The 25,536-nt window shown below is 45.3% G+C and overlaps 1 protein-coding gene and 1 long non-coding RNA gene across 2 annotated transcripts in view; both read left to right on the top strand.

The window, feature by feature from the left end:
- The first annotated feature begins 255 nt into the window (after positions 1–255).
- On the top strand, positions 256–3,713 carry LOC121556243. Its single transcript, XR_005998124.2, has 4 exons — positions 256–366; positions 544–643; positions 2,904–2,981; positions 3,155–3,713. It is a non-coding gene; the product is annotated as an uncharacterized LOC121556243 (long non-coding RNA).
- A 1,091-nt stretch (positions 3,714–4,804) lies between these two features.
- LOC123480995 (ras-related protein Rab-21-like) overlaps positions 4,805–25,536 on the top strand; it is a 34,009-nt gene continuing 13,277 nt past the window's right edge. The window contains exon 1 of the mRNA XM_045223413.1: positions 4,805–5,192. Coding sequence (XP_045079348.1) covers positions 5,052–5,192 — 141 coding nt within the window. The 5' untranslated portion in view covers positions 4,805–5,051. The remainder of the gene's footprint in view (positions 5,193–25,536) is intronic.

A 25,536-nucleotide genomic window follows, 5' to 3' on the forward strand; every position in this document is an offset into this window, starting at 1 on the left:
ATAAAATGTATGAATGTAAATTACATTTGTGTTATACAACAATGAAAAGTATTCGACTTTTCTGGTTAAACATGTCTAAGGATTGGAGTTTATTTTCCCCAAAAAAAATCACAAAGCTTGCAATGTACACAGTTACTGAGAAAATAAAATTATGAGGTATGTCAAATGTTTTCTGAGAGGGCGGTTTGTTATGCTTGTGCCGTGGCAACTACCAATGAGAGGAGCGTATTTGAAAAACGTCATGGAGCGCCACGTTCGAAATGTCCTACTTCACATGAACGCAGCTGATCGTTACTAAACGAACTGGATCTGGAGCCTAAACTACTAGTTCCTGCTTGCTACACGACTGTGGCAACAAAGATAAAGGTGGGTTCTTTTAACTGCTACAATGAAAGTGTACTTGTTGTTATAATCAATTACATAATTTAAAACGATTTCCAGTTCGTATTGTAGAGCGTACGTTATTGTATGCAAGTTGCAACAATGTTTACATAATTCGCTATGGATATAAACTGTCGTTCATGTCATGATGGCTTTCTGCAGAGAAAATGAGCTCTGGGAAAGCACTGCAGTCGATGTATACTCACCTCAATCAACAGCCACCGACACCAAGCCTGGCGAAAAGAAAGAAGATTCAAGAGAAGTACGTTGTGAAAGTTGAAATGATTGTTAGATTAATGCATGTAAAACCTACAATTTTTATACAGTATAAATTATGCAATGCGTAGTGTCGATGAAACGCCACTGGCACAGGTGGAGAGCATTTAATGAATCGACCAGAATTTGGTTTCCAGGCGTAGATATTTAGTTGGGTGGTCTTCCCATTAATTGCAGAAGTGACTTGTCGCCTGTCTTCCCGGCTGAGAGCCCCACAGTGGAGGTGTCATTATACCCGTAAAACCTAGCGGTCAAGCAGGGAAATGGTTCCAATCGTTTTCCCATAGGGGATTTGAGAAACACTTCAAATAAGGGCTGTGTTTTGTGTAGGCTTACCCTGGAGTGACATTTTGATAACCATGTCAATCTCTCTCGGGCAAGGTGATTCGTCAATATATTCGGCTCTATTTACTCTCAGATTCCAAAATGTTAATTGGCATAAAAGTAGACATCATGCAAGACTACAAATCCCTGCAAGCTCCTGGATGTCATCTCTAACTGGCACATTTGCTAACAGGTACATTTTAAAGAAATGTAGCCAATTCATTCATTACTGCATTTAGCTAACATTAGATAGTTAATCCAGAGATTCTTACCTTTGCCTCGATTCGGCAGTATCGTCCAGATCATGATGGCATTTGTAGTTCTTTATGATAGCCACATTAGCAGCTAATTAGCATTTCATTTGTTGGGGGTAAATACAGGCAAATATATTGATAAAGGTCACCTTCTCCAATATATTTACACTGTTATCAAAACGTCAAGCCAGGGTAAGCCTACACGAAACACAGCCCTTATTTTAAGTGTTTCTAAAAGCCCCTATGGGGAAAAACGTTTTGATACCATTTCCCTGTTTGACCGCTAGGTTTTATGGGTATTATGACTCATACTGTGGTACTCTATTTTTGGGGCGGAGACATGAGCATCTCTTCATTATATACAGATCTGTCTCTCCTCTCAATTCAATTAGAGAGGAAGAGAGAGGACCAACTTTGCGGAAAATCTGCCTTCCTCCAGCAGGTGGCGTTTTTTCACCCACCAAGCAAGGAGTTTTTGTATGAAGTGTCGAATTTTTGTTCAACCAAAAAATGTATGGCTTATTTTCTACCTGAAGTTTATTTGACCTAACAGACGTTTCGTATTGCTTAAGTTGTTACGGGTGTACTGATATAAGTAGCACACATGACATCCCGGCAACTTTGAGAAAAAAACATTTATATTGGTGTTGTCTCGAGATGACTATGCATATTCATGGCATGAGGCTAGTAGCATAGCATCTCTCGATTGAATACAGGTGGTTGACGTCAACAACCCTCATTGAATATTCATAAAGGGATTACAATAATGAGACCAATCCTAAGAAAGGATAGGCGGGAGCTAGACAGTCCGCCGTGCCGCTTTGTGGACAACAACTCCCATTGTTAGGGCGGAGAGACGTGTATCTTGTCAGTATATCCATAATCTTTGATTCAATTCACCCACAGAGGTATAATAAGCGCTCACCTTTGCAAATACTTCCGGTCACCTGTGTAACGTTACCATGTGACAGATTACTTATAACCCACGTGAGAGTGCCCCAAGTCAGGGTCCTGGCTAGAAGGGATTTAGCTTTTGTCAAATTAACATGCTTGACATATTCTCTCTGCTCTACTCTCGCTCTGCTCTACTCTCTCTCTGCTCTGCTCTACTCTCTCTCTGCTCTACTCTCTCTCTCTCTCTCTCTGCTCTACTCTCTCTCTCTCTCTCTGCTCTATTCTCTCTGCTCTACTCTCTCTCTCTGCTCTATTCTCTCTGCTCTACTCTCTCTCTCTGCTCTACTCTCTCTCTACTCTACTCTCTCGCTCTCTCTCGCTGCTCTACTCTCTCGCTCTGCTCTACTCTCTCTACTCTCTCTCTCTACTCTCTCTCTCTGCTCTGCTCTACTCTCTCTGCTCTCTCTCTCTACTCTCTCTCTCTGCTCTGCTCTACTCTCTCTGCTCTACTCTCTCTCTCTGCTCTTCTCTCTCTCTCTGCTCTACTCTCTCTCTCTCTCTCTCTGCTCTACTCTCTCTCTCTCTCTGCTCTACTCTCTCTCTCTGCTCTACTCTCTCTCTCTCTCTGCTCTACTCTCTCTCTCTCTGCTCTACTCTCTCTCTCTGCTCTACTCTCTCTGCTCTCGGTCTAATCTCGCGCTACTCTCTCTCTCTCTCTCTCTCTCTCTCTCTCTCTCTCTCTCTCTCTCTCTACTCCCTCGTGTGGCAATGTAGGTCTGAAATAAGGAGTCCAACAGACAATGTGATGTCCCCATGTACAAGACAGCTCATGAGGAAAGCTATCAAGGACATGTAAGTATGATTCAAATGTCACTTTGTCAGACAAATGTTATTTGTTTTGTTTTGTCATTTGACTGACATTTGGAGTGTGTGGATTTGACTAAATGAAGTTTCCCCCTTTCTGTAACTGCAGCAGGCCGTGTAGTCTAAATGCAATTTTTCCATTTGTTTATTCTTGGTTCCAGACCATCATCTCCCAGACCCAGACGGGAAGAGAAAGAGAACTCTAAATAAACGAATGACCTTTTTAAGTACAGTGTGAGGTCTTTACGGTATTCATCTCTCTGCTAAGATGGTCAGGTCAATCCATCATTGACACTTTTCTGACATGATACCATCTTTTTAAGATGTTCTTACTAATCAAGCTGCCCAAATGTTATTTACTTTATTTATCCATTATGCAATATGGTGCACACACGGAGAGGGTTATATTCTTCATCTATTTCGCACTGTTAGTGTTTCTTTGTCATAGTTTTTCTGGTGAATGTATAATGCTATTTGCACTTTAGAGGACATTTATTGTACAGGGCTTTAAGTGGTGGGGGTGTTATAATCTCAAACAAGTGTTCTGTATGTATGCCCTTTGCACAGGTAGACTTCATGGTTTGTTAAAAAGTAGACTACTTTATATTCTGTTTGTACATTGGCTTTATGTTGCTCAGTTTCAATATGTAATTAGCAAAAAAGGACTTAGCTCACTGCTTTCAATAAACATTTGACTGAGTCATCAGGCATGTATGAAAATTCCTGTCTTACTTTTAATGTTTTTTTTTTTTTTTCATTGAAGGTGATATTCAAGAGGTTTGTTGTGACAGTAACTAGTGTTGGATAAGGCTGTAGTGAAACTCTTTGTTTGGTTTGATATGTCCTTGAGATCATTTCGATACCAATGTTTTAGATAACTTGTTACCTTCAACAATAATTAATTAGCTAATTGTGAATACAGGCTCTAGAGACTCAATGAAATAGCCTACCAGGGTTGCACGCTCTCTTGTGGATAAAAAAAGAAAAAAGAAAAAAAAGTTGAAAAGCTTTTATTTTAGCGGCTATTGCATAGCAAAAAAATCCAAACGCACCAACGCGTTGCGGCTCACAGGCCACCCTGATGAAGGCCGGTGAGCCGCAAGGCGTTTGTGCGCTTACGTTTGTTGCTATTCAATAGCCGCTAAAATAAAAGCTTTTTAACTTTTCCACAACAGAGTGCCTTGGATTTTTTTTTAAAGTATGGTCGTTATCTAGTTAAGAAAGGGGTAATTTTCTGAATTTTTACCCCAATAAGTCTCTAGTAGAAACAGAAGTAGGTCAAGTTTGAACAAAACAAGCATACTTCTTTCTAAAAAAGCAGATTTGAGGCAAGCACTTAGTCTTCTCTCTCTGTGTGTATGTACAGCATTGGGGACTTCAGCATCTTGTTCGGGGAGCCTTGCAAGAATTATATGATATTTTGATGTGAAAATAAGCAGATTGTCAGAAATGCTTAAATAAAATATCACTGCCATATGGCTCAGAGGATAAATATATTCCTCATGATTTATGTATGACAAATTATTCTCATTCAGGAGGGTATTGCAGAGATAATGATCCTGGTGAACAACCAACCACATGAATCATAGCCCATCATAATTCAGTTTTTAGGACTAGTTTTTATTACACTGACTACCGAGCTTGTAACTTTTCATCTTTCAAACTGTCTTATTTTGTTTACAGTTTTTATTCATTTCCTAATTTCTGTCTTCTTTGCTCTAACATGCAATATTCAGATTATTTCGGAGACTGAGCCACTGTTCAGCTCCAGCACTTTGGATTGTTGCTGTCCAGTTCATCATATGATCCCCGTGCATGACGTAGGAAGAGACGCCATTAGTACGGGTTGAGAGGGGAGAGGAGAGCGAACCAGCGAGCTGAGGGTGGGGGAAATCACTTTGGTCTACAAGAGCTGGGCGACTGACATTTGTTCCTATTCTGATTCGCAGGGGATTCGTGTCCTTGACTATTTCTTGATTTCGATTTGAGACATCTAATGTGATTAGAGGGAGATACTTCGACTGGGCTACTTCTATTCATAATAATATTTATTTCACCATGGCGGCTGGCGGTGGAGCAGGCAACAAAACCTACTCTTTCAAGGTGGTTTTGTTGGGAGAGGGCTGTGTCGGAAAGACGTCGCTCGTGTTGCGGTATTGTGAAAATAAATTCAACGACAAACACATCACCACACTTCAGGTACGTTGATACGTGGCTAACTGCGACTGGACGTGTGCTTCAATCTTGTCCAGACTACAAAGGGTTAAACGTGTTGTACGTAGAATAGAAAATGCGAGCTAACTAACGTTAGCCTAGCTGCTAGTGATAGCCTGTCACTAACTCACATCAACAGGCATTCATCTGTGTCGCAACTAGCTAACTCGTTTTTTGGGGGTCCACTACAAGTCACTGCAACCTGTTCAACGTGGTTATTTAGGGTGTTTACCAAGATGACTAACTAGCTAACAATTCTGATAACGATAAGGCATTCTAATAACGATTAGCTATCTAGCTAAATTGACTAACGCTAGCTTTTCAAATAAGCAAAATAAAAACGTTATCTCAACTATACATTGGTGCTATTCAACATGAAACAAGTGTTCTTCAACGTGAATGTAGTAGAGGTGATTTTCCCCCATTGAACAGGAAGTAGCCTACTCACAGATTGAGTAACCAAAACAACAACAACCCACCACCCAGTTTTACCTTCCTGTCCAGTGGGCATAGTTACTTGGACTAGAAAGCTGCGCTACCTCGCTAGCTGCCCCAAACTTGGCCCTGCAGGACACTTGACTGAACTGAACAAGGAATGAACTACTATGACATAGCATTTACGCAGAGTAGAGAAAGGTCAAGTTTTACGGCACACCGAAAATCGCATTCAGACTGACAACACAGACTAGAGCTGTCAGTAAGCTCAGGGTTTCTCATAGCAGTAGGTTGCACAATATGTGGTTTGGCAGTGCCGGACGTGATAAGGTCGTAGTTGTTTGTAGTAGGCCATTGGAGCGCTGTTGCCAAACTTATCCTCTTCTATGTATCAATACCATCATGATTCTGCTGCTGCCACGTAATCACACATTACTAAGATATCATCTTCAATCCTCTGCGATCACAGTTGCTGTCAAGCAGTCTAACTAGGGTACTAAGCAATTTGTTTGTACTTTGCATTACTGCAAACAGTTAAACCTGTTGCTGAGTCTCTGGAAAGTGTTCAACTATGTCAAAGTTGGCTTACAGGTAGGTTAGTTATGAACTTAGAATGGGCTACTTTTATTGCTCTCCTGAAAGAAGAAAAAGCCTGCATAACTCCTTGTCATTTCCTACCAGGACATCACAAGAGTGTGTTTATTAGTCAAGGCAATGAGAGAGGAAGGAGCTGAATGTCAAGGTAGTTTGCTACTGCACTGCCAGTCTTGGACAGTAGAGGTCTTCTCGGATCCCGAAATTGAGCTCCAAACCGAATTGGATCTGTAAAATTCCCATCCAAGACAGGACCCAGTCATTTGTTTTCCGAAATATAAAAAAATGCAGCTTTATTGCCACGAAAGCAAGCAAAATGTACTGAACAAAAAATATTAACGCAACATGAAACAATTTCCAAGATTTTACTGAGTTACAGTTCATATAAGGAAATCAGTCGAGTGAAATAAATTCATTAGGCCCTAATCTATGGATTTCACATGACTGGGAATACAGATATTAATCTGTTAGTCACAGATACCTTTAAAAAATGGGCCTCACAATGGGCCTCAGGATCTCGTCACAGTACCTCGGTGCATTCAAATTGCCATCGATAAAATACAATCGTGTTCATTGTCCATAGCTTATGCCTGCCCATACCATAACCCCACCGCCACCATGGGGCACTCTGTTCACAACATTGACATCCGCAGCCCTCTTGCCCACACGATGCCATACACGTGGTCTGCGGTTGTGAGGCTGGTTGGACGTACTTCCACTTCTCCAAAACGACATTATGGTCGAGAAATGAACATTCAATTCTCTGGCAACAGCTCTGGTGGACATTCCTGCATCACCATGCCAATTGCACCCTCCCTCAATTTGAGACATCTGTGGCGTTGTGTTGTGCGCATGGAACATTTCGGGGATCTTTTATTTCAGCACATGTAACATGGGACGACCAACACTTTACATGTTGCGTTTTAATATTTTTTGTGCAGTGTAGTTTTGACTTGTCTGGCAGTGCATGTTGACATTTCACATGCATTTTCAGATGTATCTAAAATCATTGATTTTGTTTAGTATTTTCATAGATGACATCCCAAATTTAAAATGTTGAGACAAGACGGGATCGGGCGTGTGGTGAAGATGTATAGGCGCGTCTCTCTACAGAATGCGCTCTGTCTCCTGCTAATTCGTGCGCATTCATTATTTAATTGTGAGTTTACCCTTTTTAATGTTTTATTTTGTATATATCATGCTTGAGCACGCATAGAAGTACCCGGCCTGTTCAACACTCCTTGATAGGCCTAACCATTGTGCCTCAGTGTGAATTAGCAACAATTTCTGATCCCATATCTCCAGTGGAAACTGGTGATAAAATAGGCTACCTGTACACTTATCCCTTGCGCAAATACAGCAGTCTGTCCTGAGCGCATCATTGGAATGGGAGACAGTGAGGGCCCAGTTGAAACAATGATGCTAGTTCCCTATAGCGAGAGCTCAAGCCAAACAGAGGCAGACAGGCGGAAGATAGAGATTAATATATTGAAAGAACCTGAACCAACTCTGCCATGCGTAGCAAAGGTCATTTAATCAGGATATTTTCTTCTTCAAATATAATTTCAGATCTTGTCGGCATTTCACATATTTTCACACAGATCCGAGGTGCGTGGCCGTCTCGGGTAACCGGTTTCGGGTATATTCGTGAAGACCTCTAGACTAGAGTTCGCTCTCTACTGCACTGCCAGTGGGCCTTGAGTCTTAAAGTTCAGACACTCCGGTAGGATTGTCAAATGTTTGCCTTGAGACAGTACTTGGCACCTCTGACTGCCGACACTGTTCAATCTCTTTTGTGTTCACACAGCAAAGACCTTGGAAGTCGTCAGCCACTCAGCCTTCTTAAAATACTCCAAACCAGAAGGTGGCAGTAGCGTTGTTTGGCAATGCATATCCGTGCATATTGCTTGTAGTCTAGATTCCAAGCTATCCGCGCTAATGTTGCCATTTTGTAGAAAGCCTTTGTTGATACTAGCCAGATGGCCACAGCTAGATAACTACCTAGCAAAATGACGAAGAAACATTTTAATTCACTCTCCATAGCATACTCCATAGCATATTCGCTAGCTAGTACAACTTTGCTAGCTAGCTAAGGACACTGCACTAACTTGGCAACTAACACAGGCTGCTGTTTCGTTGAAACTAGCTAATCCATTGTGATTTAATTATGTCAATTCTAGCTACAGTGGTTAGCTGGCTTGGAAGAATGATTTAGTGTTGTGTGCATTGCGTTTGTGCACTTAGCTAGCTACCACCACACAGCCTATATTGCATATGAAGTGTGACTGGTTCATCCGTGGATGTACGGAGAAAATGCCTTTCTTTTACTTTTTTTGGGGGGTGGGGTTCGTGCTGTCTGATTGGCTCAAAATCAAGTTGCTGGCCACTGACGAGCATTGCGATTCTACAAGTAGAATCGGTAGGTTGGTCGCCACCGGGTCGTCACGCAGCAGGTACCGCTGTTGTTCTAGCATGAGAAGGAACGGCCTCCCACTGTGATAAGGACCCATCGGCAGTGAGATTCTCGGTGCGTTTCATGCTTGAGAGACTAGAGTCCCGGTGTATCAAACAGTTGTTTCAAGGCCTATTGCAATAGGCCTAGGCCTAGTTGTCAAGTGACCGTTTCCTCTTGCCAGTAGTACTGTTATTGTTTTGTTTACAGTAGTAGGCCTTCATTATTATTGTGTGACGCCTAAGTAAGCAGATTTTCAGTGCTAGTTCATACACTGGATAACAGTTAATGAATACTGACGAGGGCTACATTAACAGCATTAGAGTAGGCTACAGTCAGTCTCCTTATATGATGATGGCACTCTAATCGCACGGCCACTAAGCAAGGTAATTGTGGTTAAAAGGGCAACTGTGCAACAAGCTTGTACCACACCCTTATTACTAATACCAACATACCTCTTCGGGAGCTTGCCCTGGCTTGTCGACTCTCTCACACAGCCAACTGGTAGGTCTCTCTCGTCAATGCAAAGTTAATATTAGGCTTTCTTTGCTGTCAATAATCCTTTTGGGGTCAAAGTAAAAAATGTGGTAAACTTGTCTTGAATGACCCATTTTTAAAATGGCTATTTCCAAGCAAACATTGTTTTGAATATTGGGAAAAGCCCCCTTTTGAAAGCACATGCTCAGGCAGAAAACAGTGGTGAAACAGTTTGCGTGTGTGCCAACTACAATTTCCACCTCGGTCCTACTTTATTTCCTGTTCACTTTGTGGTCATTCCACAGTTTCCCCTCGGGCCGACTGACGTATCGCGTGTGATTAACCCATTTCAGTTCATTATTATAAGCTCCCCCCATTGGGCCAATCAGTGTCATTTAGTAAATGCCGGATCTCTATGGCAAGACGCGTCATTCACACAAGTTTCGTAAAAAAATTTGGGCCAGTGCTGTCTGAGATCGCGTGTGATTTAATGTGCTAACGGACAGAGACGGATCCACGGCCCCCTCCATGATTTCATCATGGGAGACAATGAAATGTACAACTACTAAAGAGTTTATTGTGTTATGGTTTGTTTGAGAAATACATGTGATCAATGGATAGACAGTGATGGCCTATTATGACCAGTGTTGTGGATAACGGGTTACAAAGTAACGCGTTATGTAATCCGATTTACTTTTATCACTAACGGAGTAAAGTAGCGTGTAATTAATATTATTACAGTTACTTTGTCAAACAACGCGTGCGTTACTTTCAGAATCATATCTCTACCGGGCGCATGTTACCATGATCCGATCTCAACTTGTTTCCTCATTTAGTTCTCAAGCAAGATGGAGAAAGGCTGTTTGGAGAAATGTCATGACAGCTGCTGTCCATAGAAATGCGCACCTCTGATCTTTGCCGTTGATCGCTTGGGATAACTATGGGCTTTCCCGTCTGGTGGCAAGTGTGCCCTCTATACATCTCTATGGGTCCGTGTTGGCAAGTGTTCCCTCTATACATCTCTATGGGTCCGTGTTGGCAAGTGTGGCCTCTATACATCTCTATGGGTCCGTGCTGGCAAGTGTTCCCTCTATACATCTCTATGGGTCCGTGCTGGCAAGTGTGGCCTCTATACATCTCTATGGGTCCGTGGTGGCAAGTGTGCCCTCTATACATCTCTATGGGTCCGTGTTGGCAAGTGTGCCCTCTATACATCTCTATGGGTCTGTGTTGGCAAGTGTGGCCTCTATACATCTCTATGGGTCCGTGTTGGCAAGTGTGGCCTCTATACATCTCTATGGGTCCGTGTTGGCAAGTGTGCCCTCTATACATCTCTATGGGTCTGCCTACGTGTGGTCCATAATCAGAACTTGCAGCTGGAGAGAGATTTTGAATGTAAAGATAGGACATCATCTGTACAGATGTTTGGCTTGTAGTATATATGGCTAATTAAGCAGCCCATATGACAGCGCGGCACTTTGTAGACCAGCACAGGAAAGCAGCACCACAGATGAAAGGAGAAAGTAGTGATCCAACCTGAGTTAGTAAGGAGCCTGTCTTTGGTGGAGCGCGGCTTGTCTTGCTCCCTCTGAGAGTCAAACAGAAAGTAACACAAAGTAACATAACGTGTTACTTTCCACACAAAGTAATATTGTAAAGTAATGCGTTGATTTTTTGTTAAATGTAAAGTGTAAGATTACTTTTTCAAGTAACTAATCCCAACACTGATTATGACTATGTAAGCAACAGTTGATGACGATCTGTTTGCCTAGTTTAGTAGGCCACTTCAGGTAGCCTAAACAGGCACAGTAAACACACAGGTCTAGTGTTTTCTTTTATTAATGATCGTCTGTCCGGACGTTGAAGTACCGTAGGCTAGCCTAAATGTCAACGTAACCATGGATGCCATGGAAACATCAGCCGAAATAACAACACAAGAAGATTTGCCTGTTTAAAAAGACCGTTCTGTGTATAGGCCCTGACTACAAAATACAAAGTTGCCAAATGTCTTTGCAATTATTACAAACAAGCGAAGGCTAAAAGGATGCTTCAAATGAAAACGGAGATGACTGCATTAAAAGATAAATAGCCTACCAACAGTATAGGCTACAATTTCATGTAGCCTATAGTTTTATTTTGCTATTTGGCTACGGTTTGTCATTTCTGCCTCTTATTTCATGACGTGTAGCCTAACAGGTATGCAGTGATGTGCCACATCTTGATTTATAGGGTACGCATTAGAATAAGCTGCCTCAATATTTGCAGCCGTATGTGATTTTAATATTTCTCTAGGAGCTGATCCATCGTCAGTATTGTGGAATAATTATAATCTTAATGTAAAATTTGAATGGAGAAAGCTGATCCGAGAGCGGCACCGGCTTTTCTTTCGATCCTATCAGTAGCGACAAATGCCTCAACGATAGTGAGCGTTCTCTCTGCGGGGTGTTGGGAAACATGTTACATCTTCGGCCATTTGTAGGAAAGATGCATTGTTAAAACACTCGTAAGCCTAAATTTAAATTGCTATCGGGAAACTGGGCCCAGGTTGTTAGCTTAGCCTACACAAGCTCCGGTTGTTAGCTTAGCCTACACAAGCTCCGGTTGTTAGCTTAGCCTACACAAGCTCCGGTTGTTAGCTTAGCCTACACAAGCTCCGGTTGTTAGCTTAGCCTACACAAGCTCCGGTTGTTAGCTTAGCCTACACAAGCTCCGGTTGTTAGCTTAGCCTACACAAGCTCCGGTTGTTAGCTTAGCCTACACAAGCTCCGGTTGTTAGCTTAGCCTACACAAGCTCCGGTTGTTAGCTTAGCCTACACAAGCTCCGGTTGTTAGTGACTGCCTTTGTGCTGTCAGTCCAATAAAAGCTTTAAGAAACCCTCCCACACGGACTAGCTCCTTGTTTCTACATGTCAGAAAAGAAAAGGAAAGTGCCTGTTTTCTAGCATAGCTACCTCGGAGCCAAGTTGCTTTTGTTTCTAGTGAAAAACGCCGCCTTGGCTGTAACCTGAGGAAGGAAGAAGTGCCAACTAGGGTCGTATTCATTAGGACACACAACTGAAAACGTTTTGCAACAGAAAACAAAAGTGAGTGTTTCTTATTGGACTCCAGGTAGTAGTCGTTTCTGTCCGGTTTCGTCCGTTTGTTTCCTAATGAACACAACCCAGTCCTATTGTTTTGAGTAACTGTCTTTTTTAGGGTCACACTCCCTCAGCTGAACAATAAAGGAGAAACGGGGGGGTGGAGGGAGATGAGAATAACTTGCAGTTCGTTAGCTAGAGAGAATTCAGGTTTAGTTCATCATGACTGACTCTTAACTCTAATTAAATACTCGTCCAAACTGTCAGCTCGATTAGGCAATGTTTGGACATAGTCCCATGATGACTAGGATGTGTCCCAAATGGCACCCTATTCTCTATTTAGTGCACTACTTTTGACCAGGGCCCTATGGTCAAAAGTAGTGCACTATATAGGGAATGGGGTGCCATTTGGGACGCGTGCCTGTAATCCAGATTGTTTCATCACACTCAAATATTAGTACAAGTCTTTAGCCTATTAAGCATTTTAAGCTACCGAACCATGTAATATAATTCAATCATCATTTGGTGCATTGTTTGAATAACAGTCTGTCTTCCTCAGGTCTAGTAGTCTACATGCTGTACTAGAATTTCTGGAATGTTACAAGAACAAACCCAAACACGCATAACAAGCATCCTTTTGTTGTGGGGTGCATGGGAAGTCATTGAAATGGGCAGTTAACAGTGCATCTATAATCATCTCATGGGGTGTTGTTTTGTGGGATTATTACACAACTCTGTCAACATCTGGTGAGTTTTATAATGCACTTTTTTAGACTTTTTTTCATTTGCAATACAGCTGAATTTAGCTGTTTAGAATATTGTTCCTTTCAAGAGATTCAATCCTTCACGCGCAAGTTAGGCCTAGCTGCCATGTATAATGACATCATCCATGTAAGATTCTATACAGAAGCAGGTGTTTTGCGTCTACTTGAGTGATAAGCCCTCATTGAAAGGCAACACCACCACCCCACAGTGCCTGAGTGCCACAACCTCTTCCCTGAAATGTCCTGGGAGAGGCAGCCAAGTCTGGGCTCTCCTCCTCTCCTGGGTCATATTCATTAGGCACCAAACTGGAGAAAATTTGACAGAAATTGGGAGGGACTACCTGAATTTGTCCAATAAGAAATGCTTTTTTTTTTTTAGTTTTTCTATTGCAAAAATGTGTGTCCTGATGAATAGGAAACAGAGACTCTCCTCCTTTCCTGGTCCCCAGTGATCCATCCTACTGCTGCTACCATCACCCAGCTTCGTCTGCCCACTAAACAGGGAGGCTGGTACGAAGGCTCACTACTGCTGCTACCATCACCCAGCTTCGTCTGCCCACTAAACAGGGAGGCTGGTACGAAGGCTCACTACTGCTGCTACCATCACCCAGCTTCGTCTGCCCACTAAACAGGGAGGCTGGTACGAAGGCTCACTACTGCTGCTACCATCACCCAGCTTCGTCTGCCCACTAAACAGGGAGGCTGGTACGAAGGCTCACTACTGCTGCTACCATCACCCAGCTTCGTCTGCCCACTAAACAGGAAGGCTGGTACGAAGGCTCACTGTAGACTTGGGAAGTGGATTGATCAGTTGAACGATGGGTAGGTAGGTCATGCTGAAATATAACAGATCCCGTCGAACTGGTTTCCCTCTTCACACACACACACATACACAATCTCACACACACACACACATGACATATTGCAGATCAGGCATGGTCAGTGGAAAGGCCTTAGCAGCCAGCCAGAGATTTGTAATGATATAAGTCTAGGTGAAAGGATCCTCATCCAACCCAGATCACGTGAGAGGGGAACGCTTCTGGGCTGCCAACAGCCTAATCTGCATGTTTCACGTCCCACCATGTTAAGCGGTATGGATCAGGAGTGGAGGTGGATGCTGTAGGCCTATTTTAGTTTTTTTTAGTTTTTATGCAGGTTGCAGTTCACCTTGGTCCTCGATCTGTTTGTGCTGTCTTGCCAACTCCTGGGGTTGAAATTTAACATGGCGTTGTCCTGGCAAGACGGCACAAACACATCCAGGACCAGGCAATCTGAATAGTGGCTGACAATTAGAGGTTTTGGGCCCTGCTATCTGGGCCCTGGTCCTCTCCTGTACTGTACTATCTGGGCCCAGCACCTGGTCCTCTGCTGTACTGTACTATCTGGGCCCAGCACCTGGTCCTCTGCTGTACTGTACTATCTGGGCCCAGCCCTGGTCCTCTCCTGTACTGTACTATCTGGGCCCTGGTCCTCTGCTGTACTGTACTATCTGGGCCCAGCCCCTGGTCCTCTCCTGTACTGTACTATATGGGCCCAGCACCTGGTCCTCTGCTGTATTGTACTATCTGGGCCCTGGTCCTCTCCTGTACTGTACTATCTGGGCCCAGCCCCAAGCAGAGGGACCTAGCCTAATTATAGTGTCATGTTTATTGGACAATGTGTTGATATGACAACAGAACAATACCAAGACCAAGTGTTGAAGACCAACCAAGAGTATCAGGATACTATGGAAGTGTTGAAGACCAACCAAGAGTATCAGGATACTATGGAAGTGTTGAAGACCAACCAAGAGTATCAGGATACTATCGAAGTGTTGAAGACCAACCAAGAGTATCAGGATACTATCAAAGTGTTGAAGGCCAACCAAGAGTATCAGGATACTATCAAAGTGTTGAAGGCCAACCAAGAGTATCAGGATACTATCAAAGTGTTGAAGGCCAACCAAGAGTATCAGGATACAATGGAAGTGTTGAAGACCAACCAAGAGTATCAGGATACTATGGAAGTGTTGAAGACCAACCAAGAGTATCCGGATACTATGGAAGTGTTGAAGACCAACCAAGAGTATCAGGATACTATGGAAGTGTTGAAGACCAACCAAGAGGATCAGGATACTATGGAAGTGCTGAAGACCAACCAAGAGGATCAGGATACTATGGAAGTGTTGAAGACCAACCAAGAGGATCAGGATACTATGGAAGTGTTGAAGACCAACCAAGAGGATCAGGATACTATGGAAGTGTTGAAGACCAACCAAGAGTATCAGGATACTATGGAAGTGTTGAAGACCAACCAAGAGTATCGGGATACTATGGAAGTGTTGATGGGAAGCAGCAGAACGTGTCAGTTGAGGCAGCTGTACGGTATAATAGGCTAGCGCTGCAGAGATAAAGCTTTGTACCAAATGGCTTCCTATTCCAGATGTAGTGCACTACTTTTGACCAGAGCCCTACATCGACCTTGGCATCTCCATCTGAATCCACCCATACAGCCTTTACATTGATATCACTAACAGTCCCTGAGAGAAGCTATATTAATACTCCATCCATACAGCCTTTACATTGATATCACTAACAGTCCCTGAGAGAAGCTATATTAATACTCCATCCATACAGCCTTTACATTGATATCACTAACAGTCCCTGAGAGAAGCTATATTAATACTCCATCCATACAGCCTTTACATTGATATCACTAACAGTCCCTGAGAGAAGCTATATTAATACTCCACCCATACAGCCTTTACATTGATATCACTAACAGCCCAGTCCTTGAGATTAAACTATTCTTACACCCCCTCTGTATGTTCATTTCCTTGCCTCTTGTACTGCGATTGGATGCCAAGAAGCATGCCAGGAAATGCATTCAAATAATCCCTTTAGGTGGATCCATGCTGCAGAGGCGAGCGACGCTCTGCTGGAGAGAGGCTGGGTCCCAAATGACACCTTTTATATTTCCTATATAGTACACTACGTATGACCCATGGAATGGATAGAACGTCGCTCAGAGATGCACAGATATTACGTAACATTCAAAAATGGGTGAATCGTTCCTTAAAGGAAACACTCAAAAGTATTTAAAAAGATTTCAAACAGCACTTGAACCCAGAGGCTGTGAAGTGATACAGGAGGTATTGCAGTGAGCAGGCTTCCTGTTAGAGCTAGCTGCTATTTCAGGAAGATTCACAGATCAAGTGATTTTAAATGGAAAGAAATAGCCTAAAAAATGTCCTGTTGACAGGCCCTCATGATGTAATGGGAGGTTTTAGGTGTCCCGGTTGACAGGCCCTCATGATGTAATGGGAGGTAGGTGTCCGGTTGACAGGCCCTCATGATGTAATGGGGAGGTTTTAGGTGTCCCGGTTGACAGGCCCTCATGATGTAATGGGAGGTTTTAGGTGTCCCGGTTGACAGGCCCCTCATGATGTAATGGGAGGTTTTAGGTGTCCCGGTTGACAGGCCCTCATGATGTAATGGGAGGTTTTAGGTGTCCGGTTGACAGGCCCTCATGATGTAATGGGAGGTTTTAGGTGTCCGGTTGACAGGCCCTCATGATGTAATGGGAGGTTTTAGGTGTCCGGTTGACAGGCCCTCATGATGTAATGGGAGGTTTTAGGTGTCCGGTTGACAGGCCCTCATGATGTAATGGGAGGTTTTAGGTGTCCGGTTGACAGGCCCTCATGATGTAATGGGAGGTTTTAGGTGTCCGGTTGACAGGCCCTCATGATGTAATGGGAGGTTTTAGGTGTCCGGTTGACAGGCCCTCATGATGTAATGGGAGGTTTTAGGTGTCCCGGTTGACAGGCCCTCATGATGTAATGGGAGGTTTTAGGTGTCCCGGTTGACAGGCCCTCATGATGTAATGGGAGGTTTTAGGTGTCCGGTTGACAGGCCCTCATGATGTAATGGGGAGGTTTTAGGTGTCCGGTTGACAGGCCCTCATGATGTAATGGGAGGTTTTAGGTGTCCGGTTGACAGGCCCTCATGATGTAATGGGAGGTTTTAGGTGTCCGGTTGACAGGCCCTCATGATGTAATGGGAGGTTTTAGGTGTCCGGTTGACAGGCCCCTCATGATGTAATGGGAGGTTTTAGGTGTCCGGTTGACAGGCCCTCATGATGTAATGGGAGGTTTTAGGTGTCCCGGTTGACAGGCCCTCATGATGTAATGGGAGGTTTTAGGTGTCCCAAGTTGACAGGCCCTCATGATGTAATGGGAGGTTTTAGGTGTCCCGGTTGACAGGCCCTCATGATGTAATGGGAGGTTTTAGGTGTCCCGGTTGACAGGCCCTCATGATGTAATGGGAGGTTTTAGGTGTCCGGTTGACAGGCCCTCATGATGTAATGGGAGGTTTTAGGTGTCCGGTTGACAGGCCCTCGTGATGTAATGGGAGGTTTTAGGTGTCCGGTTGACAGGCCCTCATGATGTAATGGGAGGTTTTAGGTGTCCGGTTGACAGGCCCTCATGATGTAATGGGAGGTTTTAGGTGTCCGGTTGACAGGCCCTCATGATGTAATGGGAGGTTTTAGGTGTCCCGGTTGACAGGCCCTCATGATGTAATGGGAGGTTTTAGGTGTCCTGTTGACAGGCCCTCATGATGTAATGGGAGGTTTTAGGTGTCCTGTTGACAGGCCCTCGTGATGTAATGGGAGGGTTTTAGGTGTCCGGTTGACAGGCCCTCATGATGTAATGGGAGGTTTTAGGTGTCCAGTTGACAGGCCCTCATGATGTAATGGGAGGTGTGTCCGGTTGACAGGCCCTCGATGATGTAATGGGAGGTTTTAGGTGTCCGGTTGACAGGCCCTCATGATGTAATGGGAGGTTTTAGGTGTCCCGGTTGACAGGCCCTCATGATGTAATGGGAGGTTTTAGGTGTCCGGTTGACAGGCCCTCATGATGTAATGGGAGGTTTTAGGTGTCCGGTTGACAGGCCCTCATGATGTAATGGGAGGTTTTAGGTGTCCGGTTGACAGGCCCTCATGATGTAATGGGAGGTTTTAGGTGTCCGGTTGACAGGCCCTCATGATGTAATGGGAGGTTTTAGGTGTCCCGGTTGACAGGCCCTCATGATGTAATGGGAGGTTTTAGGTGTCCCGGTTGACAGGCCCTCATGATGTAATGGGAGGTTTTAGGTGTCCGGTTGACAGGCCCTCATGATGTAATGGGAGGTTTTAGGTGTCCGGTTGACAGGCCCTCATGATGTAATGGGAGGTTTTAGGTGTCCGGTTGACAGGCCCTCATGATGTAATGGGAGGTTTTAGGTGTCCGGTTGACAGGCCCTCATGATGTAATGGGAGGTTTTAGGTGTCCCGGTTGACAGGCCCTCATGATGTAATGGGAGGTTTTAGGTGTCCGGTTGACAGGCCCTCATGATGTAATGGGAGGTTTTAGGTGTCCGGTTGACAGGCCCTCATGATGTAATGGGAGGTTTTAGGTGTCCGGTTGACAGGCCCTCATGATGTAATGGGAGGTTTTAGGTGTCCGTTGACAGGCCCTCATGATGTAATGGGAGGTTTTAGGTGTCCGGTTGACAGGCCCTCATGATGTAATGGGAGGTTTTAGGTGTCCGGTTGACAGGCCCTCATGATGTAATGGGAGATTTTAGGTGTCCCGGTTGACAGGCCCTCATGATGTAATGGGAGGTGTCCCGGTTGACAGGCCCTCATGATGTAATGGGAGGTTTTAGGTGTCCCGGTTGACAGGCCCTCATGATGTAATGGGAGGTTTTAGGTGTCCCGGTTGACAGGCCCTCATGATGTAATGGGAGATTTTAGGTGTCCCGGTTGACAGGCCCTCATGATGTAATGGGAGGTTTTAGGTGTCCGGTTGACAGGCCCTCATGATGTAATGGGAGGTTTTAGGTGTCCGGTTGACAGGCCCTCATGATGTAATGGGAGGTTTTAGGTGTCCCGGTTGACAGGCCCTCATGATGTAATGGGAGGTTTTAGGTGTCCGGTTGACAGGCCCTCATGATGTAATGGGAGGTTTTAGGTGTCCGGTTGACAGGCCCTCATGATGTAATGGGAGGTTTTAGGTGTCCGGTTGACAGGCCCTCATGATGTAATGGGAGGTTTTAGGTGTCCGGTTGACAGGCCCTCATGATGTAATGGGAGGTTTTAGGTGTCCGGTTGACAGGCCCTCATGATGTAATGGGAGGTTTTAGGTGTCCCGGTTGACAGGCCCTCATGATGTAATGGGAGGTTTTAGGTGTCCTGTTGACAGGCCCTCATGATGTAATGGGAGGTTTTAGGTGTCCGGTTGACAGGCCCTCATGATGTAATGGGAGGTTTTAGGTGTCCGGTTGACAGGCCCTCATGATGTAATGGGAGGTTTTAGGTGTCCGGTTGACAGGCCCTCATGATGTAATGGGAGTAGGTGTCCGGTTGACAGGCCCTCATGATGTAATGGGAGATTTTAGGTGTCCGGTTGACAGGCCCTCGCGATGTAATGGGAGGTTTTAGGTGTCCCGGTTGACAGGCCCTCATGATGTAATGGGAGGTTTTAGGTGTCCCGGTTGACAGGCCCTCATGATGTAATGGGAGGTTTTAGGTGTCCGGTTGACAGGCCCTCATGATGTAATGGGAGGTTTTAGGTGTCCGGTTGACAGGCCCTCATGATGTAATGGGAGGTTTTAGGTGTCCGGTTGACAGGCCCTCATGATGTAATGGGAGGTTTTAGGTGTCCCGGTTGACAGGCCCTCATGATGTAATGGGTTTAGGTGTCCCGGTTGACAGGCCCTCATGATGTAATGGGAGGTTTTAGGTGTCCCGGTTGACAGGCCCTCATGATGTAATGGGAGGTTTTAGGTGTCCCGGTTGACAGGCCCTCATGATGTAATGGGAGGTTTTAGGTGTCCGGTTGACAGGCCCTCATGATGTAATGGGAGGTTTTAGGTGTCCGGTTGACAGGCCCTCATGATGTAATGGGAGGTGTCCCGGTTGACAGGCCCTCATGATGTAATGGGAGGTTTTAGGTGTCCCGGTTGACAGGCCCTCATGATGTAATGGGAGGTTTTAGGTGTCCCGGTTGACAGGCCCTCATGATGTAATGGGAGGTTTTAGGTGTCCGGTTGACAGGCCCTCATGATGTAATGGGAGGTTTTAGGTGTCCGGTTGACAGGCCCTCATGATGTAATGGGAGGTTTTAGGTGTCCGGTTGACAGGCCCTCATGATGTAATGGGAGGTTTTAGGTGTCCGTTTGACAGGCCCTCATGATGTAATGGGAGGTTTTAGGTGTCCGGTTGACAGGCCCTCATGATGTAATGGGAGGTTTTAGGTGTCCGGTTGACAGGCCCTCATGATGTAATGGGAGATTTTAGGTGTCCCGGTTGACAGGCCCTCATGATGTAATGGGAGGTGTCCCGGTTGACAGGCCCTCATGATGTAATGGGAGGTTTTAGGTGTCCGGTTGACAGGCCCTCATGATGTAATGGGAGGTTTTAGGTGTCCCGGTTGACAGGCCCTCATGATGTAATGGGAGGTTTTAGGTGTCCCGGTTGACAGGCCCTCATGATGTAATGGGAGGTTTTAGGTGTCCGGTTGACAGGCCCTCATGATTTAATGGGAGGTGTCCCTGTTGACAGGCCCTCATGATGTAATGGGAGGTTTTAGGTGTCCCTGTTGACAGGCCCTCATGATGTAATGGGAGGTTTTAGGTGTCCGGTTGACAGGCCCTCATGATGTAATGGGAGGTTTTAGGTGTCCCGGTTGACAGGCCCTCATGATGTAATGGGAGGTTTTAGGTGTCCCGGTTGACAGGCCCTCATGATGTAATGGGAGGTTTTAGGTGTCCCGGTTGACAGGCCCTCATGATGTAATGGGAGGTTTTAGGTGTCCCGGTTGACAGGCCCTCATGATGTAATGGGAGGTTTTAGGTGTCCGTTTGACAGGCCCTCATGATGTAATGGGAGGTTTTAGGTGTCCGTTTTACAGGCCTTGTACTTGGTGACTTCAAGGTGCAGTCAGTCAATAATGACCCCCATAGAGAATGGATGCTAAGTGTATTGTATTGATCAAATCTAATAATAGCATATGAGAGAGGGGCTATGTCTTCGTACTGTATAGGTCTAATGGGGTTAGGCTGAACAGAGCTGTAGGAACCTTGGACATTGACCTGAGCTGACCCTGGGGATTGGATCAGATTGCTGTAGGAGGCTGAACAGCGCTGGGACCGGGACCGGGGATGGATCAGATTGTTGTAGGAGGATGAACAGCGCTGTAGGAACCTTGGACATTGACCTGAGCTGACCCTGGGGATTGGATCAGATTGCTGTAGGAGGCTGAACAGTGCTGTAGGAACCTTGGACATTGACCTGAGCTGACCCTGTAGACTCCAGCTGCTGCATTTAGAGTAAATTAAGCAGACATGAGAGTTGGAAGCCCACAGCCTGGCCATCTGCCAACAGATCCACACATTTCATTAATGTGTTAAAACATCAATTTGGCAGCGAGTTGAGCGGTGGTGTGCTTCCTTGGAGACAAACTGCTGTCGAGTCTCCAGACCCTGCAGCCTAGCCAGCTATTGCTCCAAATCCATTTTGGTTTCTCTGGGTTGCTGTAGTCATTATATCCGCTGTCTGAAGTGACTTCATATGACTCACTGCCTCACCTTCCATCTCTCCTTGCCTATAGGAGACAAATGCAAATTAAAAGTGCCTGGAAGTTCCTTCAAGGTCTTACCCATGGCCGGTCCTGATCATTCTGCCACCCTCGGCCTGACAAATGGACTCCCCTACTAGAATAGTCCCAGTAAGCAAAATGATGTTGAAAAGACGTCTAACAGTTAGGATCCGTTTAGGTTCTGAATGAAAGTTGAACATATGTCATTTATAGATGTCTATGTTTGGGATAAATCAAGGCTGGTCCAGACCGGACAAAATCTGAACCAAATATTAGACGTCTATGATTGGTTCAGATTTGGTCCGGACCGGGCTGAAAACCATCGTCCGTGGACGTGGAAATCAAGGCCGGTCTGGACTGCACCAAAAAAGACGTCCGGCAAGAACAACAAAAAAAACTCCGGCAGGCATCAGCGTCGGTCCGTGCTTACTGAGTTGTAGCCTACAGTGTCGCCTGAAATTGAATTTTAGGAACGGCCATCTATGTGGTAGGCCTACCATTTTGTAAAACACCCACAAAAAAAAGACTGTGGGTCAGAACAGGACCAAAAAAAGACATCCAAAAGATGTCAGCCTGTGCTTACTGGGGTGTAGCTACCATGCCGGCCCTCAATGCCAGGGCGGCAGGTAGCTTAGTGGGTAAGAGCGTTGTGCCAGTAACCGAAAGGTCGCTGGTTCTAATCCCCGAGCCGACTAGGGCGGCAGGTAGCTTAGTGGGTAAGAGCGTTGTGCCAGTAACCGAAAGGTCGCTGGTTCTAATCCCCGAGCCGACTAGGTGAAAAATCTGTCGATGTGCCCTTGAGCAAGGCACTTAACCCTAATTGCTCCTGTAAGTCGTTCTGGATAAGAGCGTCTGCTAAATGACCAAAAATAATAAAATAAATGAATGCTCATCCTTGTGGTAGGCCCGCCGTTTGTAAAACAGGATGTTGCATTGGTGTTATTATTCCGGATTACTGTGACTAATCAATTTGGCTATTTAAACTCTGAATATCAGCTACCCAACTTTATCAGGAGGAGTTACCCTGAGCCTATTTGCAATGTGTTTTTCACAGCAGGAAATGCAGAAGTATTTTATTTTTAGCTATGATCAGCTCGTAAAAAATGTACGGATACAAGCTTGAAACCACTGATCATAAAAGTTTCAATCTCATTACATTGTCATACATTTTATCTCCAGCCTGTAGGCTACAGGAAAGGCCACATACTCTTTCTACCATATCCTATATCTGCTACATGATTTATGTTAGATTCGTTTTTTTGACGTAATGTTGGTGGAGTGCTGCAGCGCCAAATCTCTCCCAACAGCACCCTGGAGAGGCGCGCTGGTAATGGACAAGATATAAATATTTTTGCGTCCCTGCCTTTGACAAAGTGGGCACTTCTTATCACAGGGCGGCATCAGCGCTCACCTAAAAAGGCCATATGCCACTGGTTGAGAGATATTGTCATTGTTTTTGGCCGGAATTATGTGAGGGTTTATGTGTAGTTGGTCAGTTTAGCTCAGACAATGTTGCCCTCGTCAATCTGCTGCCGTAGGTGGCTGTCTAATGAGCGGGCCTCACCTCACCTCGTCCCTATATCTCTCTCTGTCAGAGCTCTTTGTCTCTCTCCATCAGCCCCCATTTCTCCTCAGAGCACTTTGTTATTTATTCCTCCTTTTAGTCTCCGCCTCTCCAGAGCAGCCAAAAGCTCTTTTATTGGTCAGTCAGTCATCGCTGGGGCTGGGCCTGGTCCAGAGACAGAGGCTCCAGGCAGGCAGCCAGGCCATTAGCTCATCCCAGAGCCTGGGCCTGGTCCAGAGACAGAGGCTCCAGGCAGGCAGCCAGGCCATTAGCTCATCCCAGAGCCTGGGCCTGGTCCAGAGACAGAGGCTCCAGGCAGGCAGCCAGGCCATTAGCTCATCCCAGAGCCTGGGCCTGGTCCAGAGACAGAGGCTCCAGGCAGGCAGCCAGGCCATTAGCTCATCCCAGAGCCTGGGCCTGGTCCAGAGACAGAGGCTCCAGGCAGGCAGCCAGGCCATTAGCTCATCCCAGAGCCTGGGCCTGGTCCAGAGACAGAGGCTCCAGGCAGGCAGCCAGGCCATTAGCTCATCCCAGAGCCTGGGCCTGGTCCAGAGACAGAGGCTCCAGGCAGGCAGCCAGGCCATTAGCTCATCCCAGAGCCTGGGCCTGGTCCAGAGACAGAGGCTCCAGGCAGGCAGCCAGGCCATTAGCTCATCCCAGAGCCTGGGCCTGGTCCAGAGACAGAGGCTCCAGGCAGGCAGCCAGGCCATTAGCTCATCCCAGAGCCTACAACATGTGCTGCCCAGCTCTACAAGCTGATGGGAGGATGCTGGGTAAAAAAAAACACCCTCCTGTTGGAGAAAAGTTGTCTGTGATTGTGATGCGGTATGTTATCTGAGTTCACATAGGCCTACTTTTGACTTTCACTGTTAGCTTCTGTCTCGGAGGAAACGTAGATGCTTTGGAGGTGATTGGTTTAGTTGTGGGGCAGGGAGTCAGGAACCAAAATGCAGTCTTAATACCATCCTCCACCAAGGCACATTTTGAACGTGTCTCTACCCTAACTGGACATCTGGATGCCTGGTTGAAACGTGTGGAAATGGCCTGTCTTATAGCTGCAGAAAGAAATCAATAACCACAGGACAACACATTTGAGAGGTGTTGCATCATGTATGAACTGAACACTGATTGTCAATCACTTACCCTAGCTATCATACCCTTACCCTAGCTATCATACCCTTACCCTAGCTATCATACCCTTACCCTGGCTATCATACCCTTACCCCGGCTATCATACCCTTACCCCAGCTATCATACCCTTACCCCAGCTATCATACCCTTACCCTAGCTATCATACCCTTACCCTAGCTATCATACCCTTACCCTAGCTATCCTACCCTTACCCTAGCTATCCTACCCTTACCCTAGCTATCATACCCTTACCCTAGCTATCATACCCTTACCCTAGCTATCATACCCTTACCCTAGCTATCATACCCTTACCCTAGCTATCATACCCTTACCCTAGCTGTCATACCTGCATTTACCTTTACGTCATTTAGCAGACGCTCTTATCCAGAGCGACTTACAACTTGGTGCATTCACCTTAATGATAGCCAGTGGGACAACCACTTGACACATTTTTTAAAAATTTTTTCTTCTAATTTGTTAATTCTTTATTTATAGGGTATATTTGTACTATTCACTTGTTTTATTTATATATATATATATATTTATTTATTTTATGTAAAAAAAGTTGTTGGTTTATATATTTTTATTTTATATTTTTGTATTTGTTTTATTTTTGTACTTTTTTTTTGTGTGTGGGGGGGGTAGAATGCTTACTTTTATCCTATCCCAGGTATTCCTTAAAGAGGTAGGGTTTCAAGTGTCTCCGGAAGGTGGTGAGTGACTCCGCTGTCCTGGCGTCGTGAGGGAGCTTGTTCCACCATTGGGGTGCCAGAGCAGCGAACAGTTTTGACTGGGCTGAGCGCGAACTGTGCTTCCGCAGAGGTAGGGGGACCAGCAGGCCAGAGGTGGAAGAACGCAATGCCCTCGTTAGTAGGCTTCATCTTCACATTACTTTCCCTGACATATACATTAGTTTTGAGTCCGTATCGGAATGAAAACAGAATCTGAATGGTTTTAACAAGTCCTAGTAGTTCCATCAGTATCCTCAGGTTTTCCTGGATTAGTTTACGTGACTGAGCTGTTCTACTGTACTGTCTGGATAGCGTGTTACCGTGGATACAGTGGACTGACTGGAATTGTAGAACCCTGCTGAGCTACATGTGATTGTGATCATGTGCTGGTCGACTGAGGACGGGGATGCAATGTGTTGTCAGCTAGCCCTAGTAAACCTGTCTGGGCCTTAATGACATTAGCATATGTTGTTGTTGCATCTTCATG

The sequence above is a fragment of the Coregonus clupeaformis genome, chromosome 11 (assembly GCF_020615455.1).
Source record: "Coregonus clupeaformis isolate EN_2021a chromosome 11, ASM2061545v1, whole genome shotgun sequence".
Classification (NCBI taxonomy): domain Eukaryota; kingdom Metazoa; phylum Chordata; class Actinopteri; order Salmoniformes; family Salmonidae; genus Coregonus; species Coregonus clupeaformis.